This window comes from Phascolarctos cinereus, unplaced genomic scaffold (genome assembly GCF_003287225.1).
Source record: "Phascolarctos cinereus isolate Bilbo 61053 unplaced genomic scaffold, phaCin_HiC Scaffold_5;HRSCAF=322, whole genome shotgun sequence".
NCBI lineage: Eukaryota > Metazoa > Chordata > Mammalia > Diprotodontia > Phascolarctidae > Phascolarctos > Phascolarctos cinereus.
This window is the reverse complement of record NW_027555958.1, coordinates 417007699-417021148: the sequence shown is the minus strand read 5'-3', so window position 1 is coordinate 417021148 and position 13450 is coordinate 417007699. Positions and strand designations below refer to the sequence as shown.

The 13450-nt window shown below is 38.0% G+C and overlaps 1 protein-coding gene across 1 annotated transcript in view; it reads left to right on the top strand.

The window, feature by feature from the left end:
• LOC110196985 (dimethylaniline monooxygenase [N-oxide-forming] 4-like) overlaps positions 1–13450 on the top strand; it is a 37431-nt gene that overhangs the window by 20491 nt on the left and 3490 nt on the right. Inside the window, exons 5-9 of the mRNA XM_078155790.1 lie at positions 753–954; positions 3151–3293; positions 7736–8086; positions 8863–9233; positions 10467–10536. Of these exons, the coding sequence (XP_078011916.1) occupies positions 753–954; positions 3151–3293; positions 7736–7762 (372 nt within the window). The 3' untranslated portion in view covers positions 7763–8086; positions 8863–9233; positions 10467–10536. The remainder of the gene's footprint in view (positions 1–752; positions 955–3150; positions 3294–7735; positions 8087–8862; positions 9234–10466; positions 10537–13450) is intronic.

Genomic DNA, 13450 nt, shown 5'->3' with positions numbered 1-13450 from the left:
CTTCAGAGCCTTATTAGCTGTGTGACTCTGTGCAATTCCCTTAACCTTGATTGCCTCCAAAAAAGGAAAATAAATAAATAAAATACTGAAGACCTCTTTATAAGAACATACTTGTGAGAGTGTGCTAGTAAATGTTTAACAACTGACTCTCCATCCAAAAAATAGAAGCAGAATTGACTTTTAAGTTCAATAAGCATTATAGACATTTTCTCCGTTATTTTCTTAAGTCTAGATCAGGGGTGAGGAACCTGCAGCCTCAAGGCCACATGTGCTCCTCTAGGTCTTTAAATGCTGCCCTTTAACTGAATCCAAACTTCCCAGAACAAATCTCCTTAATAAAAGGATTTGTTCTGTAAAACTTAGAATCAGGCAAAATTCCACACCCAAGGACCTAGAGGGCTCCATGTGGCCTCGAGGCTACAGGTTCTCCACCTAAGGTCTAGATAATCATCAAAACAATGTCAAGCCCTAATTTGCAGCACTTACCCATTTCTAAGGTGTAAATGTTAACACTGAAAATTTAACCATCTGGAGAAGCTGCATGACCTGCCTCCAGCACTGCCCTGCAATTATTTTGTTTAAGGCATGAGATATTTCCACATGTCTCCCTCTCGCTATTGCTGTCCTGGTCCATCTTCCCTCTCTGAAACATTCAAGAGTTTCATGTCCACTGTGACTGGAGAACAGCAGCTGATCTCATGTTTGAGCTTTTTCCTGCATCGATCCTGTTGTGTAGGGCATCTGGCCCTGAGCCCCCGACAGGGAGAAGGTCTTTCTGTGCTTCCTTTCAGACGACTGTGTGCAGCGTGACAAAGAGTCCAGATTTCTCTGCCAGTGGGCAGTGGGAAGTGGTGACAGAGGCAGGGGGAAAGCAAGATACTGCTGTCTTTGATGTAGTCATGATCTGCACAGGGCACTACCTGAATCCTCACTTGCTTTTACACCCCTTTCCTGGTGAGTCAGTTAGACTGGGGTCTGAGCAGAGGCTATTCTGCCAAGCTTATCTAGGTAAAAGCATTTCATTCACCAATGAGAGCATTTTGTCCTTTGTCATAAGCAGCTCCAGAGACATCAAATGCCAGCTGTCAAGGCACATGTGCCCAAAAAGCTGCCTGACCCAGACTGAAATGTAAAATTGAGAGATATTTTATACAATAGAACATATATAATGTTAATATGTGGTTTTCTAATCAATATGCAGTGGCAGGGATTCTTAGGTATGGTTTACTGACCTGTTTCTTTTTGACATCACTGATCAAATCCATCACAAACTGGAGGCAAAATGTACCTGTAAGGGTTTGCAGAAGTTATCAGTTGTGATTAAAATGTAAGGTGCTTCTGGTGGTCATCATCATCATTGAGTTGTAGGAGTAATAACAACATCAATGATTCAGAAGCTCTGCATCCCTCCTGCTCCCAGTGCACTTGTCAATCATGGTGGACATCTTTAGCCAAATAGACCAGGTAGAAGAGGGCAGCTCCCTACAGGAATGAATCTCAATCATTCTGTATGTACCATAGTTGTGTGAGTAAAATTATGAATTACTGAATTGTAGGAAAATGTATTATTTCATTGTTTTAGTCTAGCCTTGCCTGGCAAGAGACCAGAATCGTATTGCTTAGAGATCAAACTAGTTCAATGCTTAACTTAGGACACCAGGTCATGCCAACCCCAGAAAACATCAAGGGATCCAAAGAGTGATGCTTAGAATTTCCAGTTTCCCGAGAAATATATTTTAATCAATCTAAGTGAAACTTAATCTATGTGCATTATTTGGAAACATTATATGCCAACCAATCAGATGTCTGTCTCCTTGCTTTAAATCTATACTACAAAAGGCAGTGTTGCCAAGTAGTTAGGTGTGGAGTCAGGAAGACCTGGGTTCAAATTCTGCTTCCAGTGCTTATTAGCTGTGTGACTATTAGCAAATCACCTACCTCTCTGAGTCTTCATTTCCTTATCCGTAAAATAGCAATTATAACAATACCTGTGGTACCTATGTCATGGAGTTGTTATGCAGCTCTAATTAGATAATGTATCTAAAGTGTTTTGCACATGTTTAAGAGTTTTATAAGTGAGAGCAAGGCAGTATTGGGTAGTGGATGGAGTGCTGAATGTGGAATGGGGAAGACTCCTCTTTGACTCCTGCGTCAGATGCACTGGCTAAATGATGAGGCAAGTCTCTTAAACTCTGGGAATCTCTGTTTCCTTATCTGCCTACCTCACAGAGTAGTCATGAAGACAAAAAGAGATAATGGATATAAAGTGCTTTGTAAACCTGAAAGCACTATGCAGTTGTGAATTATAATTATTACACCATGGTAACAGTAAGTTAGATTAACAACTTTCTTTTTGGAGTTATTAAAGAAAGATTCTCAAATTCTTTCTCTGAGAATTCCTCTTTGGCCCACAAAGCCCTACAAATGGTTAACAATACCTTTACAAGTATACAAAATTAGTTTACTAATTTCGAACATTTTCCCTTTCCTATATAGGCAATGTCTGGACTATTTTTCCTCTTTGCCTGGGAATAACAGGCAATAATGCCAGGCAACATCTGTACAACATCAGCAGAGTCTTTTAACATTTGTCAGGTTTTTGGTTTGTTTTTCTGTTTTGTTTTGTTCTGTTTTGTTTTTTTTTTAATTATCAGCTTAGTCAAGAGAAAAGGAGGCAGGTGGGGACAGGGAGCTGTCCTTGGAGTCAGGAAGACTGGTATTCAAGACTTGCCTCTAACACACAATAACTGTAAGAGTGACAGAAACACTTAATCTTTCAGGACCCAAGTGACTATTTAATATCATTAAATGGCAGCTTTGACAACTTGCACCAGTATAGAGAGTTTCCACAAAGGAAAGTTCTAGGTCAGAGGAGAGAGATCTGGACCAAGAGGGGGGAAAATGTAATCATATGTCCTTTGACTAATTCTATAAATTTAATCCAATTGCACACTATGGCTTGTATTTTTTTTTCCTCACTTAAGTAACCTGTTGTTTTGAATATATTGAATAAAGGAGTTGTTTAGTGATAGCACCGAACTGGTTCATCATGTCTAACAGAGAACTGTTTTGTTCCTCCATTTGCTTCCACTAATATAGTTCCTAAGCACTCCACCCTTAGTTAAACCCAACCTTCTGATTTTCTCACAGGAATCAACAAATTTCAAGGACAGATCCTGCACAGTCGGGAATACAGGCACCCAGAAACTTTTCAGGGCAAAAGGGTCCTCATGATTGGTCTTGGGAATACTGGTGGTGATATTGCGGTGGAACTCAGTCGTGTGGCATCTTGGGTACACTGACTTCTCTATAAGCCCTCTGACTCTCATTTTTCCCATAATTCTTTGCTTTGGGGTTTGAAACATATAAGGTAATCATAATTTAAGATGAATACACAGTGACATAAACCATGGAATTTTTCAAAGGCACTCCTAGCTCTTAGCTCTCTGAATCATGGCAAGTCTCCACTTGACGAATGGGCATGTCTCTGAGAATCATGTTAGACAAATGCTATTGATACCTGACCGCTAGGTAGTTTCCAGAGAAAGCTATTTGTTGCTACTCTCTCATTCCCAGACAGGTAAAGGATCAGAAATTTAGATTGCCCCATGGACCTAAAGGCAAATGTCAAAAGATCTGAGTTCAACTCTCAGCTTTGCTACTAATAAGATATTAGGATTTTAAAGTAAGAGTTCATCCATCTAACCCTATCATTTTGCAGGTAACAACACTGAATCTCAGAAAGGTTAAATAATTTGTCTGGCAAAGCCAGAATTCTATTCAGGTATTCTGGCTCTAATTAGTGTATATTTTTTTCCCATTTCACAACTTCATTTCAAAGCAACAAATGTGAAGAGGGAAATCAAAGTGAGAAGATTAGCCTAATTGTTTTTAAAATCATTTCTAGCTCTAAATATGATGATCCCAGCACTGAATCTATAATCATATGATACATATAGACATAAAGAAACTTATAAACCCACATAGATAAATTTCGATGTAGCTCTATTAAATATTTTCCCAAATCTTCATTTTATTAATAATAGCTTTCATTTATAAAGTGCTTTAAGATTTACAAAAAGAGATTAAGTGCCACACCTATGCTCACACTGCTAATAGGTAGCAGGACCTCAAATCAAATCCACGTCCCTCAACTCCAAGTTCAAACAACATTTCCACTACACAATACTATATTTCAGAACACTTGAGGATAAAAGGTAGAAATGCTAACACTGCCTAGCTTAAATGTTGCATTTACTTCTATGATACTAGACCAAAATATGTTTTTTTAATATAGGAGGATGAAGAGGGAGAAGTGGTATAGGATAAATTGTTTTCAGTTATTTCTTTTCTAGAAATCAGAAAAAAAAATGTATTGGACAGGAATCTGCTGGTACATGTTTAACAACCAGCTCTCCAGAGGCAAAAATGTATGCAGGCCACATTTTTAAGTTTAATCTGCATTGTTAACATTTTCTCCATCACTTTCTAAAGTATAAACAGTCAATAAAACAATAAACAAAGCCCTGACTTGTAGTATTTGCCTATTTCTGAGGTATAAATGTTAACAATGAAAATTTAACAATCAGTTCTCTCCAACTGGTACCAGTTGGCTCTAACATACCTCTGGATACAGACTGTGTTTTCATTGAGATAGGCAATTCTTAGATGTGTAAACTCTCCCTATCAATTCAGGGTCAGCTTCTTCTATGTTATTTCAAGTCTTTTAGAATGCTAAGAAGTTAGGTGACTTGTCCAGGGTCACACAGCCAATATACGTCATAGGCAGAACTTAAACCCATATCTTCTTGGCTGAAGCACCAGCTCTCTCTTCTCTATGCCTTGGCTGCCTCTTGTCAAATAAATATTATTTGTAAAATAACAGTGAGAGGGGCAGCTGGATGGCACAGGGGATACAGCACTGGCCCTGAAATAAAGAGGACCTGAATTTAAATCTGGCCTAAGACCCTTTAGCTATGTGATCTGTGTGCCTCCAAACAATAATAATGATGATGATGATGATGATGATGATGATGATGATGATGATGATAACAAGAGAGAAGTCTAGAAACTCATCTGTTCACCTGTGTACCAGTCTTTTGATCCTACTCCTTTAATTATTTCAAAATGTCCCTGAATTTGCATCATTCATAGATGCTGCCTAGAAGACACTTTAGAGATCATCTAGTCCAATTCACTATGAGGTCAGATGCGGATGAGGAAAGTGAGGCTTAAGGAGAATGAGTGATTTACCCAAGATTACACAGGCAATAAATAGCCATAGTAGGGTTTTGAACCCAAGTACTCTGACTTCAAAGCCAACACTCTCTGCACTGTATGGAATTACCTCTCACTTGAGGAAATTTCCGTGTGTTTCACCTCTAAGACATTAGAGCTCTCAAAGACAAAACTACTGTATGGATTGTATAGAGAGAAGTAATATAAAATGACTAACACTTTATCCACCATGCCTTACCTTTTAGGTGTTTCTCAGTACTAGAAGTGGTACCTGGGTCCTTAGCCGTCTTTCTAAAGATGGCTACCCCACTTTTATGATCTTCATAACAAGATTTCATCAGATGGTTTCATCCATGCTGCCTTCATCCATGAAAGACTATATGATTATGAAACAAATTTCAAAATGCTTTAACCGTAAGAATTATGGATTGGGTATTCCTAAGGGATAATCATTTTAAAACAGAAATATTTATTTGCAGAAATTGTTTAATAACATGACATTATAGGAAGTTAAGACATATATTAAAATGCCATCATGTTACTATAATTATGTTGATCAAAAATACTTGGAATTAAGGATTTTTAGGGATCAAAAATTTTAAAAGGCTAATTGGAGAGTTTGGAAGGATACTTGACAGGAGACTGACTGTTGGCTTCATATCAAGTTGGAGATTCAAGGAATTTAAATTTTCTTTGAAAAGTCCTAAGATAGATTGACTCTAGAAGTAAAATGTATATGGTACCAGCGAACTCAAAGAATCACATATCCCTTAATGATTAACAAGTATCAAATACCAAATAACAAAATCAAATATTATTAGAGAGGCAATCTGGTACAGAGTTAGCATCATACAAGGTACTGACTCTGGAGTAAAAGGATGAATGTTCAATTCCTGACTCCAATGTTTAACCTTAACCCCTGGGCCTTGGTTTCTTTATCTATAAAATGAGGGAATGAAGCTTCTAAATTAAGGGACTGGAGGGCATGGAATATAATATTCTGGAGGTCAAAGGAGATAGGATTAAAACCAAGAATCATCTACCCAGCAAAACTGAGTATAATCCTTCAGGGGAAAAAGTGGATATTAAATGAAACAGAGGACTTTTAAGCATTCTTGATAAAAAAAAAAAAAGACCAGAGCTGAAAAGAAAATCTGACTTTCAAATACAACACTCAAGAGAAGCACAAAAGGGTAAACAGGAAAGAGAAATCCTAAGAGACTTATTAAAGTTGAACTGTTTACCTTCAAAAAAATGAGAGAATTAGACCAGATGGCCTCTGAGGTCTCTTATAGATCTAGATCTATGATTCTATAAATAGAACTGAATAAAGGGGGTATGAACTTCTAGGAAGAATAACATGTATCATCTAGCTAAATAGCCAACTACTTGTAATGAGCTCTATATCGCCCAACTGAGAATGTCATCAAAGAAAATGGGAACATTTTAAAGAATGACTTTTATTACAACCTCAATCTACTTCTTCACTCCCACCCCCCTGGAAACCTCATCTCCAACATCATAGTGGAAATAAATAGGAAAACATGATTCAATATACAATTTTTCCAAGAATAGAATGATTTTAAAGTAAATCAGTCATGTGGGTGGATATCATTATTAATCAGTTGCTTTGAAATGTGTAGTACAAAGGATAAAAGTGCACTTTTCATTTTTCTTTAAATGATTTCATTCCACAGCCAGTCTTCCTCTAGACTTAGTCTATTTCCATTAAGACTCTACTTCTGCCTGGGCTTGGTTTTATCTTAAGGACCTAAACAGATATTCAGTTAGCTAATCCTTGGGAAGAGGTTATAAAGTCCCTTTCAGAAATGTACAATTATCCCTTCGACATCACAAGGGTTAGGGGTTCAGTGTCCCAGTGATCTGGAAAATCCATGTAAAATTTTTGGCCCTCTCTTCATACCAGAGAAGAACTCTGAATTTTTTCTGTCTTTGATGGGGTGTTTATAGTATCTCGTTGTAAAATTTTGGTTAAATATTATGTCATAGGTTCTGTGTTGTCTGTTGACTTTCACATGTCATCTGCAGCTTCCACAAAACTGCCAAAAAATTCCCATTTAATTTCTTATGTCAACTTGCAAACCTGTGATGAGGAAAGTAATGAGGTGGAAGAGATAACTATATTCCTCGAGAGGGATTTTGTTTCTAAATACATAATGAACAAATTTCTGGAGGCTTACTGTTGGAGGTAAGAAGAGAAAAGTTAGAAACATTCATCTTAAGCCTATGGAAAGTTTCTGGATGGACTATTTTGACTAAATAGATTAGTGTGTTCATACAAATAAGTAATTTAACATAAATTTCCATAAGTCAGTTAGGTGTTTTCATCTCATCTAGTGCTTAGCACAGTTGCCCAGGGCTTGGCACAGTGCCTGGCACATAGTAGGTGCTTAATAAATGTTTATTGATTGATCAATTGATCTACATACAAAATCAGTGAATGAGCTTTTCTTGTTTCTTCATTTCCATACCACAGGCAAACCCAAAGCTTGATTATAAATGATGAACTGCCAAGCTGTATCCTTTGTGGTACCATCACTGTTAAGACCAATGTGGAAGAATTTACATAAACTTCTGCCACCTTTGAAGATGGGACAATGGAAGAGGACATTGATGCAGTGATTTTTGCTACAGGATTCACATTCTCTTTTCCCTTCCTTGAAGAACCTACAAAAAGTCTGTGCGAAAAAAAGATCTACCTATACAAATGTGTTTCCTTCAAACCTGGAAAAGCCAACAATGGCTGTTATGGGCCATGTCAGCCTTAAAGGAGCCTTCTTGCCAGGTGCAGAACTCCAGAGAAGATGGGCCACAAGAGTCTTTAAGGGTAAAGATATTCTCTTAGGATCCAAAAACTTTTTAAAAATTATCTAATTCTGCCTGGTTGTCACTGCTTCCCTGACTATCTAAAATCAAACAAAATTTTTTGTCCAAAAATATATAGAATCTTTACAGGAATAGGGCTATGGGCAAGTGAAACATTTTTTTCCTTTTTTTAAAAAAAAAAACAGTCCTCAAAAAAGCTTTCAAGCAATATGACCTTTTTGTAGATAATTATCTTGGGCAAATTGTGTGTTGGTGTAATCTAGATAAAAAACTGAAAAGTTTTAAAGGATTTTTGGATCCTATGTGATACATGGTTCTGAGAAGTGAGGTATGTATGGTGTCTATGACTATAGAGATGAGAATTTACTTTGGTGCATATTCAAACTTTTCAAGTTGATTCAATATTTGGGAGGATTATGCAGTCTTTCCAAACACAGCAGTTCTGACTGCTTTTTAGAGAGAGGCAGAGTAGGGGGCAGCTAAGTGGCACAGTGGATAGCACACTGGCCCTGAAGTCACAAGGACCTGAGTTCAAGTCTGGCCTCAGACCAAGCATTTGATACTTACTAGCTGTGCTACCCTGGGCAAGTAACTTAACCCCAATTGCCTAAAGAAAAAGAGAAAGAAAGAAAGAAGCAGAGTCATACAGGGAGAAGAATGCTGGATATGGAGTCAAAGGAATTGATTCATATCTAAGCTCTCTTATTTAACGTAGAACCATAGATTTAGAGTTGAAAGGGAGCTTAAAGTAACAAAATCCATTTTTACATTTTACAGATGAAGAAACTGAGACCCAGAGAACTGAAATTACTTACCCAGGATCACACATCTACAAAGCGTCTGAGGTGGTATTTGAAACCAGGTCTTCCTGATTTCAAGTCCAGCCTGTATCTATGCATGCCACTGTTGTGTGAATTGGAGTAAATGACTTCATCTCATTCAGCTTTAGCTTTGTCAACTGCAAAATAAAAGAATTGGACTAGATGATCTTAAAGGTCCCTTCCGTCTCTAGATTGTATGGTTTTATATTATCTCCAATAGATTGGTGTGATGTCCTTACTCTTGGTCAAGATCAAGGTTCATAGTAGCAATGAGGGTCAGACTGGGATCAGTGGAATATGGAGACTAGACAAAGAAGACAGTGTAGGGTAAGTAAACAAGGAAGGTCTCAACAGCAGGTACTAGAAGGAAGTTTGGGCAGGTGGTTGGGGTTTCACAAAAGGGCAGGGTTTTTTTACATTTTCCTTTTTTTATTAATTTGTTTTGATTTATCAACAATCACTTCCATAAGCTTTTGGATTTTAAATTTTTCTCCCCCTCCCTCCCCACCTCCTTTCCCAAGATAGTGCGTAATCTGATATATGCTATACGTATACATTCCTATTAAACATATTTTCACATTAGTGATGCTCTAAGGAAGAATTAGAACCAATAGGCGGAAACGCAAGAAAGAGAAACAAAACAAAACAGAAGGAAAAAATAGCAAATAGTACATTTTGATCTGCATTCAAAAAAAGGGCAGTTTTAAATGGAAAGTTGGGCAAAATGATGTTAAGTGTTAGGGGATAGCTAATGGTTATTAACAAGAGGTTGTCTTGGTAGGGGAGGGCAGGCAAATAAGTTGCATCAAGATATTTCTGTTAGCAGATAACAGACAGACAGCCATAGGGACTGCAGTAACAGGCAAGGGTACCAGGCAAAGTTGACTAGATAGCCCATAATCCTGAAAGAGAATCTTCAGTACCAAACAGAGACGTGGTACTGGCACTGGATTAAAAGACAAAGGAGATTGATCATGATTGTTCTGTGAAATTAGGGTCACAATAAGTCACAATAAGACCAGTTTCTGGGATCATCTGATTTGCCTCTTAAAATAATTATATTTAGCATGAGAAAAGTAATTGGCTTTGGAATCATAGTTTGATTTCAAATACTGCCTCTGATGTCTATTTAACCTTGTGACAAGTGTTACAACCTGCCTGAGCACCAGTTTTCTCATCTGTAAAATGAGGAGGTTAGATTATATCCCTTTTAAAGTACTTTCTACCCTTAAATCCATGGCATTGTTCTATAATCAATTTTAACTGTTGTATAAACTTTAGGGATAACAGTTGAGTGGCCCAGGTCTTGCACTGATATCTAAGAAATATTAAAACCTGAAGGCTTTTAGTGCTCTGGCTAAATTTCTCCTGCTAAGAATTTACACAAAAACATGAGGAAGAGTCAGCCAGGATGGGTTGTGACGTCCACTGGTAAAAGGAGTGCCCACATGAATGAAATTGCTGACTCATTGAAGTATTCAAGTCTAGTAGCTTTAGCAGACATGTTCTGGACAATTGACTACAACTGAGGAAAACCTATGCATTTTATTTCTGTCATAGGGTTATGCAAGATACCTCCAACAAATCAAATGATGGCAGAGGCTACCAAGAAGGAGCAGCTTGTTAAAAGGTATGAAATATTCCTCACCACAGAGACAACCAAGTGAAGATTTTCTTCACAAAGTAAATTTTGCATATCAAAGTATTTCCATGGCCCATAGATAGAAAAGATGATCTTAATGTAAAAATAGTTTTTATGTATAGTTATTTATTTGTGTTTTATTTCATGTAAGCCTATACATTCTCTGAGGTCAAGGACCCTCTCTTAAATAAATTTCATAGCTTCCCAGCCTAGCAGAAGACTTTGCTTCTATTTGTCCCTTAGTGTTTGTTATATACTGTTAGACCTAGGTACAAGACATATTACCAGTAATCCTGTGCAAATTCCTAAACCCATTGCCACAAAAGTGAAAAACTTCCAAATAATTGAGCTATCCAAAAGTAGAATGGGCTTTCATGGGAGAAAGAGGAAGGAAAGACATGGGGACAAACATTTATTAAGCACTACTGTGTACCAGGCACTATACGAAGTGCTTTGGAATCTTGGCTCTTGGAAGAAAATGGCATTCCCCAGGATCTATGGTTTTTAACATTTTCATCAATGACTCGATCTAGGCATAGGTGACATACTTGTCCCACTTAATAGAGATAAAAGGAAATTCTTAACTTAAGGTTCAAAGAATTAGCTTCTAAACTATGAGATAAGCAAAGGCATGTTAAAATAGTAGTTCATCTTAGAAAAATATTTAGAAGTTTTAGAGTCCTTTAAGCTCATTATAGAGGCAACTAGGTGGCGCAGCAGATAGAGCACCAGGCCTGGACTTGGGAAGAGCTGAGTTCAAATCTGGCCTCAGACACTCACTAGTCATATGACCCCAGGCAAATAACTTAAGCCAGTTTGCCTCAGTTTCCTCATTTGTAAAATGAGCTGGAGAAATAGCAAGCCACTCTAGTATCTTAACATGGCCAATCATCCCAACACTATCAGCATTGTTTGGTGGTCTACTGATCTTACTTAGAGCTTATCTGAGATTTACATAACATAGGACCAAAGTGTCCCAAACAGCAAGGACAAGATGGCTTCCCTTGATTCAGTACATAGTACCAGGGTGTGATTTTTGGTAAATGTAGGATACAGTTTGCAAATTATTGTCCTTTGATCTTTGAGACAGTCTGTACCTGACTTCTAGGTTCCCCTTAACAATCTTATTTCCTAGTATTGCTAGTTTCTATTGGCTACTCATAAACTATACTGACTGGGGGTGGGTGGTCAAGAGGACCAGAACAAGATACAATTTTAACACTGAAAGTGATGGCTGTTTTTAAGTATTTGAAGGGCTGTGATACAGGAAAAGGATTAGATTGGCCCCAGAACACAGAACCAGGTACTGTGGGTAGGAGTCACAGAAAGGCAAATTTAAGCTTATTACAAGGAAAAAACTTCCTGCTATTTATAGCTATCCAAGAGTAGAATGGGCTTCCATAGGAGGAAAGTAAGGGAAAGGGAACATGTATTTTTAAAGCATCTATTATGTGTCAGGCACCATGCAAAGTGCTTTATACATAATTTTTTTTGCTCCTTCAAAAACCCTGTGAAGTAGGGACTGTTATTATCCCCATTTTACAGTTAAGGAAATTGAGGCAAACAAATATTAAGTGACTTGCCTAGAGTCACACAGCTAGTAAATATCTAAGGCCAAATTTGTGCTCAGGTCTTCCCGACTCCATGCCCACCTCTCTCTCCACAGCACTACCTAGCCACCTTGGTTCTCTTCTTTGGAGATCATCAAGAAAAGGCTGGATGTTGTTATGGTTGTTTGCCCTTTGTTCTCTAAGAGGACCAATGATATCACAAGAGTGACGATTTGCAAGTGAATTGGATGCAAGTGAGGCAGAGCTGCATCAAAATCCTGTGGCAAGACAAAGGTCAAGATGGCCCAGGATGTAGTGAGTGACCTTGGCCTTTCTAAATTCAGGTCTTTCCCAAGTCTCAGCTTGTCTGAGTCCATGCCCATTCAATGACTAAAGGCTAGATAGGAACTGAGACAAAAGGTGGACCAATTTGCCAGCACAAAGACATAAATTTGCTAGAGGAAGACCCTCAGAGTTTCTGGCCAGAACAGAAATCAGTTACTATTTACATTCATTCTAAGCCATCAAAACCTAAACAATGAGCCACAGAGATTTGGTTTGGGTCTATCATTGGCCATTCAATGAAAGTCAGAGTGATTTGGGTTTAAGGGCATATTCTAGTAGCTCCATTTAAAACACATGGGCTTTTTGAAAGCCTGTTTTTTCAGAGCTGTATTTCAAGAAATCAAAAATGAAAACTGTGCAGCACAGAAAGTAAGTTGTCCCAGCTTTTCAGGAAAAAAAAAAAAAGAAGAAGAGGGGAAGCAGAAGAAGAAGGAGGAGGAGGTAATAGCAGCATTCCCCAACTTCTGTTCAAATTGGCATTTTGGGTCCCCAGAGGGTAGCTACTACTGTTCTCAGATAACACAGCAAAGGCTGTTAATACAAACCTTCTCCTAAGAACCTGGTTCACTCCTTCCCACAAATGCACACAATATCCATGGGGAAGTAAGTTTAAACTTAGATCATAGTAGTAATGAGGCACAAATGTAAGAAATATGTGTGATGAGGTTTAACTCATATCACATGCTCTGAAAGCCTGTGTGTGTGTGTGTGTGTTGTGTGTGTGTGTGTGTGTGTGTGTGTGTGTGTGTGTGTAGACTTCATGAAGAACCTTTCTTGTTGTTGCTGTTGCTGTTTCTTCATTCTCCAAGAGCACCAATGACTACTTGTAAGGCAGAATGTAAATTCCTTGAAGGCAGAGACTATTCTTTATTTTGTCTTTGTTCAAATTGCATCCCAGACATCCTGGCTCTGTGACCCTCAACAAATTATTGAATTTCTCAGTAATCTAGGCAACTCTCCAGCAGATATAGAGAAGGTGTGTACCCACATTGATAGAGGGAGTTTCC